Source organism: Hypanus sabinus, chromosome 3 (assembly GCF_030144855.1).
Source record: "Hypanus sabinus isolate sHypSab1 chromosome 3, sHypSab1.hap1, whole genome shotgun sequence".
Classification (NCBI taxonomy): Eukaryota; Metazoa; Chordata; class Chondrichthyes; order Myliobatiformes; family Dasyatidae; genus Hypanus; species Hypanus sabinus.
In genome coordinates, this window is record NC_082708.1 from 102,652,282 (window position 1) to 102,674,138 (window position 21,857).

General features: G+C 41.3%; 1 protein-coding gene across 1 annotated transcript in view; it reads left to right on the forward strand.

The window, feature by feature from the left end:
• The first annotated feature begins 7,040 nt into the window (after positions 1–7,040).
• LOC132391548 (serine-rich adhesin for platelets-like) overlaps positions 7,041–21,857 on the forward strand; it is a 46,223-nt gene continuing 31,406 nt past the window's right edge. The window contains exons 1-7 of the mRNA XM_059964882.1: positions 7,041–7,677; positions 9,845–9,931; positions 10,643–10,876; positions 14,394–14,416; positions 16,164–16,318; positions 17,846–17,961; positions 18,085–18,174. Coding sequence (XP_059820865.1) covers positions 7,153–7,677; positions 9,845–9,931; positions 10,643–10,876; positions 14,394–14,416; positions 16,164–16,318; positions 17,846–17,961; positions 18,085–18,174 — 1,230 coding nt within the window. The 5' untranslated portion in view covers positions 7,041–7,152. The remainder of the gene's footprint in view (positions 7,678–9,844; positions 9,932–10,642; positions 10,877–14,393; positions 14,417–16,163; positions 16,319–17,845; positions 17,962–18,084; positions 18,175–21,857) is intronic.

Sequence of the window (21,857 nt, forward strand, 5' to 3'; positions counted from 1 at the left end):
GGAGGTTGCTGAGAGCAAGGAAAACCCAAAGATCAATGGATTTAAAGGCCATGCTGAATCGAGGCAGCATCGTCCAGGCCCCAGAGCGTATCGAAGCATCAGTACCCAATGTTTGGATGATGATTTAATCGCCCGGCAGAATCGGTAAGATCGGGTACAGGCCGAATCAAGGGTGTGGTTTCCAAGCCCCAGATTGGATCAAAGTGACTGAACCTAACATTTTGACAATGATTTAGGCACCGTGCAAGATTGAAGAGGTCAGGGTATTGAGGCACAAGGTGAGGGAAGAGACAGTTCAACTCGCTGCTCCATGGTGTTTACTCAGCTCTGTGCTAAACTATGGGCTTCTCTCTCTCTTTGTGGACTTCAGTTCAGACAGCTATTTGCTTGCAGTTATTGCTTGCATGATTTGTTTTTTTTCTTCTTCTCTGTTCTCTGCACATTGGGGGGGGATTGTCTTTTAATTGGTTCTTTGGGGTTTCTTGCTTTCATGGAGGCCTGTTACGAGACATATCTTAAGGTTGTATAATATATACATACTTTGATAATAAATGTACTTTGAACTTCCTCAAAAAAACTCGATTGGGTAGACATGACCTACCATACACAAAGCCATGCTGACTATCCCTAATCCGTCCATGTCTAGCCAAATACTCATATATCTGGTCCCTTAGAATACCTTCCAATAACTTTCCCACTGCTGATGTCAGGCTCTTCCTGTGACAAAGCTCTTAAGTTTTGTTTTTGGAATAGTCATCAGATTATACAAATAATTAGTTGCTAAGAAGAGCCAATCGAGTATAATTACAGCCTCAAGGTCTGGTGAATGTGGAGGATTTTGCAAAATGACTGTCAGTGCTATCTTAAAAGTTTCTTGAGCTACAGGCAGCCCAGGTTTCAGAATCATATAGGAGAGCTGGAACAAAAAGTAGTTTTGGTTCATTGGCTAGGAATCAAACTTAGAATGCCCACAGAGCAGATGAAAATTCTACCAATGAACCATCATATTTTACTTTACTCCTCAGGCACCTTTGCATACTGTAGGAGCATGGTTCCCTGCAGAGCGAGAGTGGATAAGACCAAAGTGTTCCACACGTGTTTCATATTCATCTCATTTCTGAAAGGAAGAGGTAGGTCTAAGCAAATTCCCATTGCAAGTTAGCTCTGCTTGCACAAAATTGTTTGAAAAAGGATCAGTGTATGGTGAGAGCAGTATCCAGAGTAAGCTGGAGTGCAGCAGACTGCCTATTGCTCGTTTCGATAATGTTTGTGAACATTCAGCATTTGTGAAAGCTGGCTCTAAATCAAGTAAGAACTTCAGGTTCTGAAAATCAGGAAAAGCAAAGAGAAAATAATTGGTTTAGCATCTGGCTCACTGGATTATGCTTGGCAAGCTCCTTTTTAAACTGACCTGGGTTCTGGTTCACTATATTACTAGGTGGCATCCAAAAAAAAAAGTAAATTAAAAGTGTGTATGGGTATTAAGAGAGATAACATCCAATAATCTGGAAAATCCGGCAAAATGTGCTGCCGAAGTCTCATGTGTAGCCGATTAACAGAATTGTGCAGGTGCAGATGGCAGGATATCTCTGACAGGTTGAGATTAACTGGGTTAATGTGGCATTTAAAATCACTTTATCCTTCTTTCTTTGTATTATACATGGCTGATTGAAAGGCTGTTGGACACACCCAGTGAGTCAGATAATACTAGAGGAAAGAGAAAAATGTGACCCTCTCATATTTGGATGACTGGTATAAATGACTAGGGTCTCCATGTGGTTGACTCTAGCCCCTAATTGCAACTCAAGCTGTTTGTAGATGCTGCTCAGTCTGTGTACTGACTTTTGAACTGAGAAGACAGCAACATCGTCCATATTTGTGGGCCGAAGGACCTGTACTGTGCTGAGGTTTTCTATGTTTCTATATTCAGGGAGGTTTTCAGCTGGGTCCTTCCACTGCTTGGCAAAGTCACTCCTCAATGTTCTCCTGTCTTTCTTGTTGGGTTTGGCAAAGGGTTCTACAGAACACAAACTGTATAGGGGAGCGTGGACAAACCTTCCTGACTCCAGACTCGATGGAGAAGTTACCTGTTTCCTACTCACAGCAGATGACTGCAGAGAAGTTGGATCCAATTCCTGATTCCCTCCTCAAGTCCTTTTTGGCAAGCACACCCATCACAAATGTGTATGACATCCCGCTGAATGCCTTCTCCTGGCCCAAGCTAACTAGGCAGATATTCACACCCTTGGACTGCAGAAACACCAGATTCAAGTAATGGTGATTATCCAATCTTGTCCAGCACCCTGATTCTGTAGGATTCTGCAATTCATTGCCTGACAAGGTCACAAAAGTAGAAATTCTCATGGAAGCAGGAATCCAAAGAAGCACTTTTTTTATAGTAAAGGATGGGCAAATGTAAGTTGAAAAACACCATTCTTTTTTTTTATCAATTTGCACAGGCATGTGTTGGCAAGTCTCATTCTGTGCCACACCTCCATGATTCCATGACTCTGGGGACATATGACAAAAAAAACTTTTCTCAAACAAAATCTATTGTGATACCCGACTTACAGGCACTGAAGGCCAGAACAAAGATGAAACTGGAAACATTCATAATTATTCTCTACAATAAAAAAACATTGTCTGATAATGGGGAGTCCAATCTGAAAAGAAAGCTCCGTTTTTTTTTCATTCCTTCCACAGATGCTGTCTGATCTGCTGAATATCTCTGTTTTAATTTCAATTTTTCTGGTTTTTTCAGCTTCACTCATTGAAGGCAGCACATTGAGTGGTAAAGGATTATCTTCTTCTTGTTTTACAGTGGTTGGCACCCAGCTTAATGCTGCATTACTGCCACCTTCTGCTCCAGAGTGTGGATCAGATGATAGACTTACATTCTAAATCCCTTCACCGATTCACACACACGTACCTTAATCTACACTTTATCCTTCCTTCTTTGGCCATCCTAGTACCCTATTCCTGCTTATCCATCATATCCTATTAAAAAAAGCCCTGTATCCCTTAAGAAAGCTAAAAATACCCTGACCTGTGCTCTCTCACCCATGCCCAGCAACCCTTTTAATGTGAATTCCTGCACCCCGAATTCCCTTAGAATAATTCTCATCATCTCTCTCTGTATCCCATACTTCCTGCACCTCAGAACTACATGTTCTACTGACTCCTCTTCCTGACATTCCTCATACAATCCTGTCTGGTGTTTCCCTATCAATTTCAATGTTTTGTTTAGAGCACAGTGCCTCAGCCTTAACCTAGTTTCCTCTCTTCTGTATCCACTGCCTACCCTAGTACCTGTAACACTCTTTTGTATTTGATATAAATGCCTCCCTTTCCCCCTCTGTCCCATCTTTCTTGCCAATTTGGATGATATTTTCCCCCGATTACACACTTAGCCTCTGCTTTTCTGATACTAATATGCATTTCTATATTTTCTTTCTTTAACGCCCTCTTTGCCAACTCATCCACCCTCTCATTCCCCTTCACCCCTACATGAGCTGGAACCCATAGAAATTTTACCTGACCTCCCTGATTTGCAACTCTTGTGACTGATTGAAAGACTTCATAAAGTACATCTTGCCAGCTGTTTGAGTGAAAAGACCTTAAATTTGCTAGAACTGAGGATAAATCTGAGCATATCAACACTTTGACTTGCCTAGCTTCCTCCACCCAATGAAACACAACCAACACTGCCAGCATCCCCACTGTATACACCACTAACATATCAGATGTTCTTCTGTTGATTCTGATATATTTTGCTGGTATAGCAACCCCAAACCCTGTCACTCCTGTTTCAGGTACCCTAGCACCATCTGTATAAATCTGTGTATAATCATTATACTTTTCCATCATATGATAGTTAAATGTACTTACCAAATCAGTTTTATATTTTTCTTTCCTTTTTACCTCTACAAATGCCAGTCTATGTCAGGCTATACAATCTTCCATGGTGCTACAGCCAGATAAGGACCTATCCTTAGATCAAACACTCCACATTCTTTAGCAATATCATTCCCTACCCGACTAAAGTTATCCCTCTGAAACTTCCCATTCTTCCAGGACTCCTGCAACACTCCTTTTGCGGGTGAGAGTCATTGTGCCCCTGCAAATTCACCCAGTAGTTTGCCATCAATTGCATCCTTCTTAGTTCCAAAGGCATTACTCCCAATTCTACCTCTAGGGCTGATACTGGTGATGTTTTAAAATCCCCACTGCACACTCCCGAAGCCTGAGCCTGAATCACATCCAGTTTCCTTATGAGAGCCCTAGCTGCTGATCCATATGCTACATTTCCATAGTCCAACACAGATCTTACTAAAGCCACATACATTCTCTTCAAAGCTGAACAACTTGCTCCCCATTCCCTATCAGTCAAACATCTCATCACCGTTTATTACTTTTTTACATTTCTCAACTGTCCTGATATGGTCTGCTCCTATTAACCATGAATCAAACACAACTCCCAGAAATTTAAATGATCCAACCCTTTCTAATTCTATACCATACACCCTTAACTTCTTCCCTACCTCAATTCCTTTCCTGGTGAGTTTGAGTTTTTTCTACTGAAAATCTACATCCCCAATCAGAACCCTACTCACCACCTCTGCCAACGTAAATAGATCATCAATTATATCATCAGTTTCTTCCCTTCTGTTTAACACACCTGGGTGTTGACTCATTGTTCTTCCCCTTCTCCATTCTTCAGACAAATTTTCTGAACTATGTATCTGTACAAGCAATGTGGCCATGATCTCAGCCTTATCCCTACTGGAGAGTGCTGTTCTCTCTTCAAATATCGTTACTGGATATTCCCATTCCCTTCTATCTCCTTCCATCCTCTTAAACATTCCCCATCCCTCTCCCACAGGCATTGCTCTTGTTACAAAAGCTCCTCCAACTTGCCCTTTTATCTTGACATATAGTTCTTCTCACCACTGCCTGTGCCTTCTTATATTGAATCAAATGCTGCATAATATGGGTTCTTTTAATAGTCTGAATGCTCTATTTTTGTCTTTTACAGCCTGACAAAATTCCTCTGTCCACCATGGTACCAGTTTTCTATTCGTCCTATTTTTACTCCTGGGTATAGATCCTTCTGCTGCCATAATAATTGCTGAAGTCACCTGACTGTTTAATTCATCTATATTTCCAGAAATGTCAATCCCTGTCAATGCTTCTTCGCTCAACTTCTGGAACTTACCCCAATCTGTTTTTCCAAACATCCACTTTGGGATTCCACCACCTGATCTTACTTCAACTCTTTCACCCACTGAACACGATACTGGGTAGTGATCGCTGCCTACTGTTGAAGCAGTCCAAACTCCCCAGTTACTAACTCCAGTTATGTTTATCCTTGTTCCTCTACCATCATTCATACACACCAATCCTTTTCTTCCATCAAATCTTCAATTACCTTTCCATTTGAATCTGTAATTGGATCCCAATTTCATTGCTGTGAGCATTGAAATCTGCACACCACACTACTTTATGTCTGTTTTGTCCTTGTATCCTCAGTAGGCTATCCAAATCCAACCTTTTACATGGATTATAGTAGATAATTATAACCACTTCCACCACTATGTATTCCTGATCATCTCCCTTTTCCAGTACTGTATATGGTATACCTTGTTTGATTAATGTAGCACAACCCCTCCTCCCCCTAGATTTCTAGCTTTCCTTATCTTTGTATATCAATATACCATAAAGTCGAAAGTTGGCTTCAACTAAATCTCCTGAATACCTTGAATTCCTGGCTATTGGTCAATAAGCTCCTTGCATTCCATTGCAGAAGAATCACCATAATTAGTATTAACCAATCCATGACACCCCCTGGTTTGACTGATTAGTGAGGTTCTCCCTCACTTCTTCCCATTCAGTCATACTAACCCTAAATGGTTCATTGCTGCTTTGACAACCAGCTGAATTTTTTCACCTTCTGACTTTATCTCAGCCGTACCATTAATCACTCCTGCAATGAATGTTACTAGAGCCTTTTTGTCTACATAAATTGTGTCCTTTGTTCTTTGTTGCATCTCTCTTGCTCCCTATTCATTAACATTATTCAGTTCTCTTGACATTCTTACAGCTTCTGCATAAGTAATCTTTCTTTTCACTTGTATTTCTTGAATTTTATTCTCCTGTCTCATAACCTCACACCCACTATACGCCACATTATGAGCTCTTCTGCAATTACAGCATTTTGGTTGCACTCCTGTTCCACACTTTCCATATTCATGGTCACCCCCACACTAGCACATCTCTTCTGCCTATTACAGTTTTTAGCTATGTGTCCAAACCTTTGACAATTATAGCACCTCAATGGCTTTGGCACATATACCCTTACTGGGTAACTCATGAAACCCAGGAACACCTTCCCTGGCACTTTCTTCTTCAAATTCAATCAGTACTGTTTCACTTCCTCCTTTGTTTTCAGTCTTTGAACATTCATTACTTTTCCTCCTTTAATATTACTCTTTAACTCCTCCATATTCATACTCATTGGTACTCATTGGTATGATCACTCCTTTACATCCACCACCATTTCGTGCTCCCACCCTCCCTGTGTATTCCACCTTAAGTTTTCCTATCTCTTAATTTGAGTGCTTTCTCAAGCTGTTCCTCATTCACACATCTTACCAATAGGTTGCCATCATTAAGGGCTTTAGCAAAAACATTTCCCCTATCTTATTTGCCAGTTGTTAGCACAAAGGGGTTAATTTTCTTCATTTTTTTCGAGCCTTCTCATTAAACCTTATTATGACAACACCTTCTCTCTGAACTTGTTCATCTTCCTCACTTTCAAGAGCGCTCTCCACTACTTTTTACTCCCTTTGCCTCCTGCACCGGGATAATCTAAATGGCCATTCAGTCAGCCGGCTCCGAGGCTCCTGGCCTATTACAGGCTGCCTGCCTACCCGCGTTCAGAAGGTAACCTCCCGAAAGAAGGATTATGACCAAGCAGCTCCCAGGAGCCAGGTGGATGACATTTCCTGTTGACCCGTGAGTGACGGGCTCGTTGGAGGCGGGACTTCCTGAAAACGGCCCGGGACAGAGTTTCTCACTTTCGATTTCCGGGAACTCTCAGCTGGCTGGAGCTTTTTTGAAGTGCGAGAGAGAGGTTTTGTTTAAAATTTTGAAATGGAGGCTAGCCTGACCTGTGCAGTGTGCCTATCGTTGTTTGAGAACCCCACTACTCTGCCTGTATGCTCGCACAATTTTTGCAAGAAGTGCATCTTGGAGTGTGTCACCAAGTCGTTCTGCTCCGGCATCGGGCTGGGCAGCAGCAACAACATCTGGAGAAACAGCCAGCTCGAGTGCCCGCTCTGCAGGAAGACCAACTTCATCGCCGAGGGCGCCGTCAACCTGCCCGGCAACACCACCCTGGCCGAGGTGGTGAAGCTCTTCAGGTCGCAGCACGGCGCCAGCGGCGGCAGTTGGCAGGAGCGATGCGAGGAGCTGGAGGAGGGACCGGGCCCGGGCTCGGGCCCGGGAGCCAAGACCCCGGGCGCCGGGCGTGCGACCTGCGAGCGCCACCCGCCCAGGAGCCTGCTGCTCTTCTGCAAGGTCTGCAAACAAGTGGCGTGCGGCCAGTGCGTGTCCGAGCACCACCGCGGCGTCTTCCACTCTGTCAACTTGATTGACATCATCTACCAGGAGGAAAAGGTATCCGAGTCAGGAGGGAGGTTCTGCCCTGCTCTGGGAAGTCGACGGGCATCAGTCCTGGGCCCCAAGTGGTGTGGGGGAGAGGTGTGCGAGGGTAACTAAACGTGAAGAAATTGTCACAGATACGAGAAAATCTTCATACGCTGGAGATCCAAAGCAATACACTTCTGTCTCTTCTATAGATGCTACCTGGCCTGCTGAGTTCCTCCAGCATTTTGTGTGTGTTGCTGATGAAGTTTCGATCAGCAAACCATCAATCTCTCCAGATTGCTGTCTATTATACCCCTTCAGCATTCCTTATTTTAATTGCCACACATAAGTGGGACTGGCGCCTTCATCTGCTAAACCCCAAACTTCTATTTCTTTCTCACTTTTCAGACACTTCGTTGGTCATCTGCACTTATTGGCTGGACATTATGCTTTAAACTGAAAATGGGGGATTATAGGTTGAATCAATTAGGGTGATAAATTGTTTAATAAATGGATATAACATTTTCACTATTTCACTTGGTGGGGGATTCTGGAATTCAAGGACATTACTTTAAAATACATAGGAAATGTATTACATTAGTGCCAACTGAAAAAGAAGATCCTAGACAAACCCCACCTTTCAGTAATTGATCCACAGTCCTGCAAGTATGTGGCTTTTAAAATCAAAGGTGCTCAAGGGGGCTGGAGGGATTGCAGACCTGTTTGATACAAAGTGACCATCTAATTTCAAAACCTTATCATGTATAAACAATGTATATCCAGTTACAGTTTAAATATGGTGAGGTTTCTTTACCATCCATCCACTAACTTCCTGGAGAAGATATTTTCCTCATCTTTTATTCTTTGACGACTAACTTTAAAGCTTGGCCCCTTGGCTTTTTTTTAAATCCCTCTGCTAAGAGAAATGTGTTGCCTCTCTGTGACCCTGGTATGTAAAATACCCCATTTTTCTCTTCAACCTCGGTTCAAAAGAAAACAATCCTAGCTTGTCATAAGCTATAATTTTCCAATCTTGAATTATTACATAAAGTTCCTTTTCAGCCTACTCAGTGTAATCACAGCTTTTCTGTTAAGCAGTGAACAAAACTATATGCAGTCCTCAAGCTGTAACCTAACTAGCGTTCTGGCATCACCTCCTTGCTCTTACACTCTGCACCTTGATGAGTAAAGGATGATTTGTCATACCCTTTCTACACCTTATCAATCTGTCCTGTAGCGTTTCACATGTATGTAAGTTCCAAGGTTTGTTGCAGTTCTCATTTAGTTTCCTGTTCGTGCAGCTTCCCAAATGCATTGCCTCCCACTGTTAAATTCCAATTGCATTCTATCTGAACCACCACCTGTTCGCTCAACTACAACTTTTTTTTAAATTGTCTGCGTACTATTACCCACAACTAAATTTAAACCATTCTTGTTTTTACAAAACAACAGGACTGGGCCTTATGGTACCCGACTGAGAATAACTTTCCAGCTTCGCACACTCATTATCCATTACTCTCTGCCCTTTATAACTAAACCTATTTTAATAAACCTGTCACTGGATTCCAAAGAGTTTTACTTTTTTGACCAGCTTGCCATGTATAAAAATTTGTCAAAACACCATCTAAATTGCATCAAAAGCACTGCTTTTATTAACCTTCCTTTATTAAATTATTAGTTTTGGCATTCATTGGTGCTGTCATTAAAGTCATTATCATTTAAAGATGGCATACATCTGAGGGTGACAAACTTTAAAAACAGCTTGTTTTTATTTCAAAAATCAATCACAAGAAATGGGTATCCACAACAGGTCAGGTGAGAAAGGGGAACCACAACATGTCAATTTAATATTTTCTCTCTTCAAAGCTTTCAGTGTCTTTTCAGAATTATAACATTTGCAGTTTTAAAAAAAAAGTTTTGGTTGATAGATTTTTGTTGGCTGCAGGTGTTAAACAAAATGGAACCAATATGCATTAGCCATGGCTTGCTTGTGTTCTACATTCACACCAACGGCTTGTGATTTACTTTATGGGAAACAATGAGCAAGCAGCTGTGCCATTTATGGCAATTATGTGGTAATGTGTTTTTCAGTGAATGAAAAGAAAAACTTACAGATCTTGATTGATGTAAGTTTATCATTACATCTGTGTTTGATATCTGTGGAACAGATTGATCTGACTACATCTTTTTTTTAAAGCTTGATTACTTTAACAACCTGAGAGAACTGAGACAGCTGAGTGAGAGACTAAAGGCTGAAGTTGCTGACAAGCCTTCGGATATGGAGGTAAGAACTCTGTGACCTTAGTATCTGCACTCCCATGAATTTCTGTGGTTTAATGAATTTGTGCCACATCGTGCCAGTCTGTGATACCTGGTACTCAATCATGATGTACAGAAACGAAGCTTGTTTCTGTCCATCTTTTCTGACAACCTTTAATTATTTTTCTGTTTTTAATTGAACTTGCACTTTCTGTGATTAAATTTATTACTGGGCTAGTAAGGAATTAAGTTCATCATACCCCATTTTCCTAAATATTTGATATAGAGATTCATAATTAGTTATAATACGTACGTGATATGTTCTTGTCAAAGGATGTTGTTAAGTAGCAATGCCTTCCACTGTCATATGGGTCTGATCTCTAGATTCCTAGTGGTTGTTTTTAAAAGGTCTTGGGGATAACGTGGTTCATACCTCAATATAGGTTGTTGTCTTCAGGTGTTTATAGGGGATAATAGTGGAAACTAATGGAAGAACTGAACACAGATAACTGGATAACAAGATTCAGGAAAGTTAAACTATGGGAAAATTATTTTCTCTTGAATATTCTTTCCTGACGATGTACAGTGGAAACATTAATTTGAATATCTGCAATTTGCCAAGCAAATTATTTTGAAGTAACTTGTATACTGACTGTTGAAGTCCTTAGTAATCTATATGAATATTATAATCCATTGTTGGGAAGCATTGCTTACATGCTGGTTCACTTCTGTTTAGCTCATTTTGGAGTATGAGAAAGAAATTGTAATGAACAAGTTCGATGAGATTTCAGAGAAATTGGAATTGAAAAGAAAGCAATTGTTGGAAAAGATTGAAAAACAGATTGAAAGCAAGAAGGCTGAACGCAAAGCTAGCCTGGCAAGAAAACAAACGCAGAAGGACGCAGTGGAGAGGTATTTGAAAGAATGTGAACAGCTGGTGAATGAATGCAATCCTGTAAATTTTCTTAAGGTAAGACTTTTTATTTAAATTTCAACATAGCAATCACTGGCAAGGCCAACGTTGACTATCAGAATTCTCACAAACTGTTGTAAATTTAGCTATTGATAATGACTGTCAGAATCAAAGCATCTAGCAACTCTGCAGATGCTGGAAAGCCAAAGCAACACACACAATGCTGGAGGAATTCAGCAAGCTGGGCAGCATCTATGGATACGAGTAAACATTCTATGTTTTGGGCTGAGACCCTTCTTCAGGACTGGAAAGAAATGGGAGAAGTCAGAGTAAGAAGGTGGGGAGAGGAGCAGAAGAAGTACAAGGTTGGTAGTTGATGGGTGAAACCAGGGGAGGGGGTGAAGTAAAGAGCTGCAAAGTTGATTGGTGAAAGAGGTAAAGGGCTGGAGAAGGGGGAATCTGATGGGACAGGATAGAAAACCATGGAAGAAAGGGAAGGGGAGGAGCACCCAAGGGAGATGATGGACAGGTAAGGAGATAAATTGAGATTGGGAAACGGGAATAGGGTAAGGAGGGGGCCATTACCGGAAGCTACCCGGACAGAATATAAGGTGTTGCTCCTCCAACCTGAATGTGGCTTTATCCCGGCAGTAGAGGAAGCCATGGACTTGTGTGTTGGAATGGAAATGGGAAGTAGAATTGAAATGACTGGCCACCAGGAGATCCACAACTGGCTCCTTTTTTGTGACATTGAGGGAGAGGTTTCTGTTTGATGATGATGATGATCATGGTGATGACTTCTTCTCTGTAGGCTGCCTCATTATTTGAGATAAGGCCAATCAATGTAGTATCATCAGCAAATTTAATTAGCGGATTGGAGCTGTTGGTGGCAGCACAGTCAGAGGGTAAAGGAGGGGGCTGAGGACACAGCCCTGAGGGCTTCTGTGTTGAGGGTCAGAGGGGCAGAGATGAGGGAGCCCACTCTTACCACCTGCCAGCAATCTGACAGAAAATCCAGGATCCATCGACACAAGGCAGTGTGAAGGCTGAGTTCTCTGAGCTTCTTGTCAAGCCTGGAGGAAATTATGGTGTTGAATGCTGACCTGTAGTCCAAGAACAGCATTCTCATACAAAGCATCCCTCTTCTCCAGGTGTGGAAGAATGGTGTGTAGAGCTGTGGCTATTGCAACATCTGTCAGTCGGTTGTGTCAGTGGGCGAATGATAGTGGGTCCAGTGTAGGTGGTAGCAAGCCGCCCATGTAGTCCTTGACCAGCCTCTCAGAGTATTTGCTTATTATTCAAGTCAAGTCAAGTCAACTTTTATTGCCATTTCGACTATAACTGCTGGTACAGTGCATAGTAAAAATGAGACAGTGTTTTTCAGGACCATGGTTTACATGACACAGTACAAAAAACTAGATTAAACTACGTAATAAAAAAAACACAGAGAAAGCTATACTAGACTACAGACCTACACTGGACTGCATAAAGTGCACAAAAACAGTGCAGGCATTACAATAAGTAATAAACAGGACAGTAGGGCAAGGTGTCAGTCCAGGCTTCGGGTATTGAGTCTGATAGCTTGGGGGAAGAAACTGTTAAGTAGTCTGGTTGTGAGAGCCCGAATGCTTCGGAGCCTTTTCCCAGATGGCAGGAGGGAGAAGAGATTGTATGAGGGGTGCATGGAGTCCTTCAAAATGCTGTTTCCTTTGTGGATGCAGCCTGTAGTGTAAATGTCTGTGTGGCAGGAAGAGAGACCCCGATGATCTTCTCAGCTGACCTCACTATCCGCTGCAGGGTCTTGCAATCCGAGATGGTGCAATTTCCAAACCAGGCAGTGATGCAGCTGCTCAGGATGCTCTCAATACAACCCTTGTAGAATGTGATGAGGATGGGGGGTGGGAGGTGGACTTTCCTCAGCCTTCGCAGAAAGTAGAGATGCTGCTGGGCTTTCTTTGCTATGGAGCTGGCGTTGAGGGACCAGGTGAGGTTCTCCATCAGGTGAACACCAAGAAATTTGGTGCTGTTTACGATCTCTACCGAGGAGCCGTGAGTGCGAGAGGACGCCAGTCGTCCAAACGTGTTACTTTGGTCTTTTTAGGTACAGGGACAATGGTGGATGTTTTGAAGCAGGAGGTCACTGCACTGGAAGAGGGAGGGATTAAAAATGTCTGCAAACTCACCAGCCAGTTGTGCCGTGCACACTGTGAGTACCAGCACTGGGATGCCGCCTGGTCCCGCAGCCTTGCAACAGTCCACTTATTGGAAACACCTGCGTACTTCAGCCTTCAAGAGGTTCAGGGTGCAGGTTTCTTTGACTGCTCTCCTTGGGGCCTCAGGGTTGGCAACGTCAAACTGAGCATAAAAAGATCTAGCTCGTTCTGGAGAGAGGCAGCAACGTTGGCAGTACGACTGTGCTTAGCTTTGAAGTCTGCGATGGTGTGCAGACCTTGACATAAGTAGTAATCCGTGGAATGCTCGGTCACAGACTATGGTGGCAGCCAAGTTTGTGTTTTTAAACCAGAAGGTGATCATTTCCTGATCAGTCAGAGCATCAAAGGACATGGGGAGAAGGCAGGTGTATGGGGATGAGTGGGATCCACCATCAGCCATGATGGAATAGCAGAGCAGGCTCGATGGACTGAATGGCCTAATTCTACTCCTATGTCTTATGGTCACAGGGAAGGGGTATATGCTAAAATCACAAGAGGAGGAAGTTTGGGAGTCACGTGAGAAGATGTTTACCAGGATTCTGTGGTGGGGTGGGGGGGTACTCAGGAAAAGATTTAAATACAGCAATGTGAATTTTAAGATTGAAGTATTAGATCAGGGGTTTCCAACCTGGGGATCCCTTGTGTAATGATCTGTGGCATTAACAAAGATCGGGAACCCATGGATTAGGTCTCCGGAAACAAATACAGGCCAGCAAAGAGTATTGTGAAGGGGTAAGTGCAGAGCAAGATGTGGATGGACTGGCTTAGAAAGGTGGAGAATGGGAGGCTGGTCAGAACACTCTGATTAATCATGCCTGTAAGTGATAAAGGAATGATTGAAGGTAAGGCCTGTATTGTGCAGATTTGGTGACTAAGATGGGCTTTGTGGAGGGAAAGTTCTAAGCTTGGATGCACAGCTTGAAGACAAATAGGGCATGAAGGTTACCAAAATACTTAAAACAATGGCCAGGGAATGTAATGGCTAGAAACATTTTTGTTAAGGTTTGATAATGGCTTATCAGTCTTTTAAAAATTAAAAGACTGATAAAAGACCAACAAGTAGTAATTCATCCTGAGAAAGGTAACTCTTCTATTTTTAACCATCATGATATTTTTCTAGAATAATCAAAGTTAATTAAATTTGATTTAATTAAAGTATTTTGTTAATTCATCTGTCTAATTTTCTACTGATGACCTAGAATTACAGGCCCTGAATCCAAACATTAATGCTCCTTACACATGTTGGTACATAGTACAGTTCTTAATACATGGAAAGTTCGCATTCTTTACTGTGAAGGTGTTAAGTGTACATCTATTATGCCATACATCCCTTTCTTATGTAGTGTTTCTTTAAATTTCAGGTGGCCTGCGACTTAAATGAAAGGTAACTTTCTAAAAATACACCATTTGGTTCGTTTGGAAATCCTTTCTTGTGTTAATTACTATTCTTAGAGCCTTTTCAATATTGTCATTTTCATATCTGAAAAATCAGGCAAACTTGCAGGTGCTGGAAATCTGAAGTAAAATTAGAAAATGGAAGGAATACTCAGTCGGTTAGGAAGCATCTGTCAAAAGAGAACCAGTCGATATTTTAGTCAATATTTCTTTCCTTAGAAGTTGTCACTCAGAAGTCAATGGTTGTTTTCCTATAAATGATGCCTAACTTGCTGAGTTCTTCCCCCAGCAATTTTACTGATTTTTGTTCTAATATCCCTGGGAGAATGCTGTATTAGTTGATTCTGGCCACTTGTGGTTCCCTGTTGCCTTCGCTTCACTATTGGTTCACTATTGCAACTATTGGTTATATTTCAATGTATGGAGCCTAAACACAAGAATTTCCTCCTGTCAGTTCCTCTCTTTTTCTTTTAAAACTCTCTTGAAATTTTTCTCACCTCTCACCTTGAAATCCTCACCTTTTCAACTATCATCTCTTTTGGCTCACTGCCAATGGTTTTGATGGCTTACATTCCCAAGAAGTACATTTTGAAGACACCATGTTTCTGCAATATTTGTGATGGCCCCAAAATACCTGGTGCTGCTAGCTCCAGATTATTAAAGGCATACAAATTCGGAGCATGAGCAGCCCACCTAGCTATTTGAACCTGCTATGCTATTTATCAGCTCCACTTTCCTGTTTTAGAACCTAGTTTCCATAATTACCTTTAATATCCAGTAACCTATTGATCTCTGCTTGGAGTGAGCACAATTACTGGTAACCCCTGTATGAAAGAGTATTCCAAAGATTCACCACTCTGATGGAAGGAATCTCCCCACATCTTCCATGGTAGCGTAGCAGTTCGCACAGCCCTGTTACAGCTTGGGGCATTCTGGAGTTTGGAATTCTCTCACTGTTCTATAAAGAGTCTCTGTACGTCCTCTCTGTAGAATGCATGGGTTTTCTCTGGGTCCTCTGGTTTTCTTCCACTGTGTAAGGACATACTGGGTGGGTTGATTGGTCATTGTAAATTGTCTTGTGATTAGATTTGGGTTAATCGGGAGTTGCTGGGGCAACGTGGCATGAGCTTTCTGAAAATCTACCTAGACTCTACTTACTATTTCCATCTTAAGTATTCTGCTAGCCATATTCTAAAAAGAACTGTAGAAAGGTGAAACAAAACTTCCCTGTCACAAATCCATGCTAACTGATGAATCCTATCATAAGATGACAAACAACTGTGATTCAGTAAGGAGTGTGGATGTGTTAGTCAGATCAAATTGTAAACCATCAGTGGACTAGGAAAAAAGTAGATGATAAAATATAGCATGCTAACTCATTCTTCCACTGTAATGAGTTGTAACTTGTTATTTCATACTTAAGTGTGTATGAAATTCAAACAGGCAAACTTCAGCTTTTAAAAAAAGTTTTAAATTGTGCTGAATGAAAGCCATTGAGATCCTCTGTGTTAGTGCAGTGGACATATGCAGGCCCTGACACAAAATCTGCAGACTTGGTTCAACTTGTCATTGAAAATTTCCAGTACTTTATACATCTGACTTTTCAAAGTGAAATAGGATTAAGTGATTTACAAAAATTTAGCACTTCACAATCCAGTTTATAGGCACATAACTGTTAAGTTATTATTAACATGATAGTTCCCCATTGTAACTGTACTTGTATTTTTCCTCCAAAGAGTAAGAGGCAACCTTGCTGTTGTTCTCCCTACATTGAAAACGCAAAATGAATTAGCTTGTTTGCAGCCCAGTCAGTTTCACATAGAACCAGTTCTGGATAGCATCTCTGCGCTTCAGTTGGACAAAGGTACAACAGAACCAAATGGTGCTTCAGGTAAGAAATTTCTGCATCTTGATTTTGATTTTAAAACTAAAATGTCACCATTTTTATCTGGAATGTAGACACCATGTGCTCAAATGAAGAATGTATTTTTTACATTGCAGATGACATTCACCTAAAAAGGGGACCATCTTGTGATCGTCAGTTAACAAATTGCAAATTAAAACAAATACTTCAGTTTGTTAATTGTATAGGTAAACAAATGCATTGGAGTTTTCAAAAAACCTAAATTTAACAATGTTTCTGTAAGCTTCATCCTGTGTGACACTGTTAGACACCACTCCACCCCAAATGCTGATTAATTCTTGTTGTGAAGACAACTGTTGATATCACAATCAGTAAAAAGTGGATGGAAGAGGAGAGATTTGTGGGGGTAAGAGCTATTTGGGTCAAGGGATACATGGGTAGGGGTAAGAGAATGTAGAATATGCTAGTATTCATGGCGCATTTTCCATCATTCTCAGATCTTGCAGCTTATCACATAGCCTTGCACATTCTCTTCAATGTTTATTTGTGCCAGGATTGGTGAAAGCATCAATTTTTAATAATGTTTCCAGTTTGAAGAGTTGTAATGCTTGATTTCTTGTTGAAAATGATGACTACATTCTCCACTATACAAAACAAATGTATTTTCTTTAGTGCGTAAAGCATTGGTGATTTACTTGACAGATTTGTACTGGTTGACTGATAGAGATGTGCCCTCAGTGAGCCCAGAACAAGTTGATGTATGTAACCATGAAGATTCAGTAATGCTGTAGTTTTGAGCTGCTGAATGAGTCACAACCAGTGGCTCAACTGTATCACCATCTCCGTGATATATAAAAAGATAGTTTCTAACCCTGAGAATCTTTGATTGGATCTGTTAGTTTTCTCAGTAGATGGTGGCAAAGGCAGGTGGGTTCTTTTGTGTGGAGCTGAATGCTCAATACAGCCATTAATGAACACTTCGGGATAGAGTTGAAGTTATTTTTGAACGCAATAATTTCTCACATTTCCTTGCAACTTGGGTTATTTAGCCATCTAGTATATTTTGGCACACATTCAGCTCACAGCAATCCTATTTATCCTGCTTTTTCCCAGTTACTTATTCTCTCTCTCACTTACTAATCAACTTCAGTGTCACCCACCAACACTAGGTGGGATTTACAGTAGTCAGTTAACTTACCAAGCAGCACACCTTTGGTATGTGGAAGGATGTGGAACCAGGAAGGGAACTCAGACATGGGGAGAGCGCACAAACTTCACAGAGATGGCCAGGAATAAGATCTGGGTTGCTGTAGCAACCACTTGTACCATTCTGCCAGCCTTACACATATTTAAAAACAAGTTTAATCTTGATAAACTGGATATACAGGCTGCATTTTCAAGGAGGGTTTTATGGCCTAGGAGTGCAGCATCCAGTAATACCCACATGCTCGAACTGCTGTACAACCAATGTAGATGAACTGTGAGCAAAAGCTGTCACATAGCCTGAATTGTAAGGATAATTCAGTTGTGTATTTTTTTTCATAACCCTCCCAGCGCTACCCACAGACACTGGCAACACCACAGGTCAGATAGTCGCAGATGGTTACAGATTTAAAACTCCTTTGAAAATGTGGAAACAGCCCAAGGACTTTGACAAACCAAAATTTTCTGTAAGTTCCAGTAATTTAGTGCATTCCTAAAACTACACATTAAAGATTATTTTCATTAATTCAAAATATTTTTCTAATGTGAAAAATAATTTGAGGTAACATAAAACTCTAAAAATCTTTCAGCCAAAAACAGTCTTTGACCTGCTTGATGGCCAGGAAAATCGCCATTGGTGTCTTACTGCCAAATCTGAATATCAGGACATGAGTCTGGAGGTAAGTAGGTGTGGGTTGAATTGTACAGAAACATCTCAAAAGCCACCTGATAGATGCAGTTCATGTGTGTAAAGTTGTCCTGTACTCAGCAGGTTTAATCTTTCTACATCTTGTCTAGTTGAAAAGTTGTACATGTTACGAAGATCATGTTTAAGCTGCTAATCATAACTGGATATGAAAAGGCTTATTTTTGTATTATCTGTACTTCAGAATATTCAAGGGTACTTTAAAATCATAAGAGATCTTTTGAATTCTTGTTTTGAACCTAGTCTTGGCTCTGCTGCTTATATCCTGACAAAGTTCTGAGTGTGTTTTAACTACTGTTTGCTAACCTGCTTCATGTTTAGCAGCACTAAGATGCTAATATATCTAGCCTCACTCCAGTTTTTGTAATCTCCTTGCCTCTGCAACCTGTAGAGGACTCCCACTGCCAATTTATTTCCCTTTAAAAGCAGAAAGTACAATGTCAAAATTTCTGACCATAAGAGCAGAGAGGGTTTAAGAAGTAAGACTAGCAATATTATGAATTTTACAAGCCCATAGATAAGTTACAGTGTACAGAAAGGGAAACTGACAGTTCAGTATGCTGAGATTTGAGGAGATGGATTTTGTGTTTGTTGGACATTAGTACAAATAAATAATTCTTTGAAACTACAAAGTAAACAAAAAACCCTGTCGTTTTCAACATTAACTAAATTGGAGCATAAAAGCCACAAGACATTAAGAGAATAAATAGACTATTCAGCCCATTCAGTTTGCGCTGCCATTCCATCATGGCTGATTTATTAATCCTCTCAATCCCAATCTCCTGCTTTCTTCCTGTAACCCTTGATGGCCTAACTAATCAAGAACCAATCACACTCTGTTTTAAACATGCCCAATGACTTTGCCTCCACAGCTGTCTGTGGCAAAAATATCCACAGATTTACTATCCTCTGGTTAAAGAAATTCCTCCTCAATCTCTATTCAAAATGAGGCTGTGCCCTAGGTAATATCCTCTTCACATCCACTCTATCTATGCTTTTCAACATTCGATAGATTTCATTCTGATCCTCCCTCATTGTTCTAATCTCTAACAAGTGCAGACCCAGAGCCATCAAACGTTCCTCCTACATTAACCCTTTTATTCCCAGGATCATTCTTGTGAACTTTCTCTGGACCTCTCCAATGCCAGCGCATCCTTTCTTAGATCAGAGGTCCAGAACTGTTCACAATACTCCAGCTTTTATATTTTAGTCCCCTCAAAATTAAATGCCAACATTGCATTTGTACAAAGTATAGACTACATAAAGTACAAAGGAACACAAGTACCATTATTTATTTTTATTTATATATATGGTATATCCCTGATATATTTAATTTTTTCCCCCTCCTCTTTTTTCCTCTCTCTCTGCCTGTTCTCCATCTCCCTCTGGTGCTCCCCTCCCCCTTTCTTTTTCCCTATGCCTTCGGTCCCATGATCCTTTCCCTTCTCCAGCTCTGTATCCCTTTAGCCAATCACCTTCCCACCCCCTCTGGTCTTCGCCTATCATTTCGCATTTCCCCCTCCCCCTCCTACTTTCATATCTCTTACTTTCTTTCCTTTCAGTTAGTCCTGATGAAGGGTCTTGGCCTGAAACATTGACAGTGCTTCTTCCTACAGATGCTGCCTGGCCTGCTGTGTTCCATCAGCATTTTGTATGAAATGAGATATCCACCCCTCCCCCATTCTTCTAAACTTAGCATGTACAGGCCTAGAGCCATGAAGCGCTCCTCATGTTAACCCTTCCAGGCCTGGAATCATTCTCATGAACCTCGGCTGGACCCTTTCCTATGCCAGCACATCTTTTTCTCCGATAAGGGGCCCAAAACTGCTCTCAGTACTCCAAATGAGACTTAACCAGCAGCATCTTTGTTCATATGTTCTAGTCCTCTTGAAAGGAATGCTAACATTGCATTTGTCTTCCTCACCCCCGACTCAACCTGTAAATTAATTTTAATGGGGTCCTGCACAAGGACACTCAATTCCCTGTGTATCTCTGATTTTAAAATTTTCTCCGCATTTAGAAAGAAATCTACCCTTTATTCCTTCTGCCAAAGTGCATGGCCATACAGTGCCCCACACTATATTCCATCTGCTACATTTTTGCCCATTTTCCCAATCTCCCTTAAATCCTTCTGCAGACTTCCTGCTTCCTCAAGACTACGTTCCCATCCACCTATCTTCGTACCGTTCACAAACTTGGCCATAAAGCCGTTAATTCCGTCATCCAAATCATCGACATACGATATGAAAAGAAGCTGTCTGAGCACCAACCCCTGTGGAAAACCACTAGTCATCGGCAGCCAACCAGAAGAAGCCCCCTTTATTCCCACTCTTTGCCTCCTGCCAGTCATGACTGGCACAAAATACTTTGTTCATCCACCATTTCCTCGTTCCCCCATTACTACCCCTTCAGCATTATTTTCCAGCAGTCCGATCTTCACTCTAATCCCTGAACAATCTTTATATTCTCTTTTATATTATTTAGCTTAGCTTAATACAGTGGCATGCAAAAGTTTGGGCACCTCTGGTCAAAATTTCTCTTCCTGTGAATAACTAAGCGAGTAAAAGATTACCTGATTTCCAACATGCTTAAAGTTAAAGATGACACATTTCTTTACTATTTTAAGCAAGATTTCTTTTTTATTTCCATCTTTTACAGTTTCAAAATAACAAAAAAGGAAAAGGGCCCGAAGCAAAAGTTTGGGCCCCCTGCAAGGTCAGTACTTAGTAACACCCCCTTTGACAAGTATCACAGCTTGTAAACACTTTCTGTAGCCAGCTAAGAGTCTTTCAATTCTTGTTTGGGGGATTTTCGCCCATTCTTCCTTGCATAAGGCTTCTAGTTCTGTGAGATTCTTGGGCCATCTTGCATGCACTGCTCTTTTGGGGTCTATCCAGAGATTTTCGATGATGTTTAGGTCGGTGGACTGTGAGGGCCATGGCAAAACCTTCAGCTTGTGCCTCTTGAAGTAGTCCATTGTGGATTTCGAGGTGTGTTTAGGATCATTATCCTGTTGTAGAAGCCATCTGCTTTTCATCTTCAGCTTTTATACAGACGGTGTGATGCTTGCTTCCAGAATTTGCTGGTATTTAATTGAATTCATTCTTCCCTCTACCAGTGAAATGTTCCCCGTACCACTGGCTGCAACACAAGCCCAAAGCTTGATCAATCCACCCCCGTGCTTAACAGTTGGAGAGGTGTCCTTTTCATGACATTCTGCACCCTTTTTTCTCCAAAAGTACCTTTGCTCATTGCGACCAAAAAGTTCTATTTTAACTTCATCGGTCCACAGGACTTGTTTCCAAAGTGCATCAGGCTTGTTTAGATGTTCCTTTGCAAACTTCTGATGCTGAATTTTGTGGTGAGGATGCAGGAAAGGTTTTCTTCTGTTGACTCTTCCATGAAGGTCATATTTGTGTAGGTGTCGCTGCACAGTAGAACAGTGCACCACCACTCCAGAGTCTACTAAATCTTCCCGAAGGTCTTTTGCAGTGAAACGGGGTTTTTGATTTGCCTCTCTAGCAATCCTACGAGCAGTTCTCTCGGAAAGTTTTCTTGGTCTTCCAGATCTGAACTTGACCTCCTCCGTTCCTGTTAACTGCCATTTCTTAATTACATTTTGAACTGAGGGAACAGCTACCTGAAAACACTTTGCTA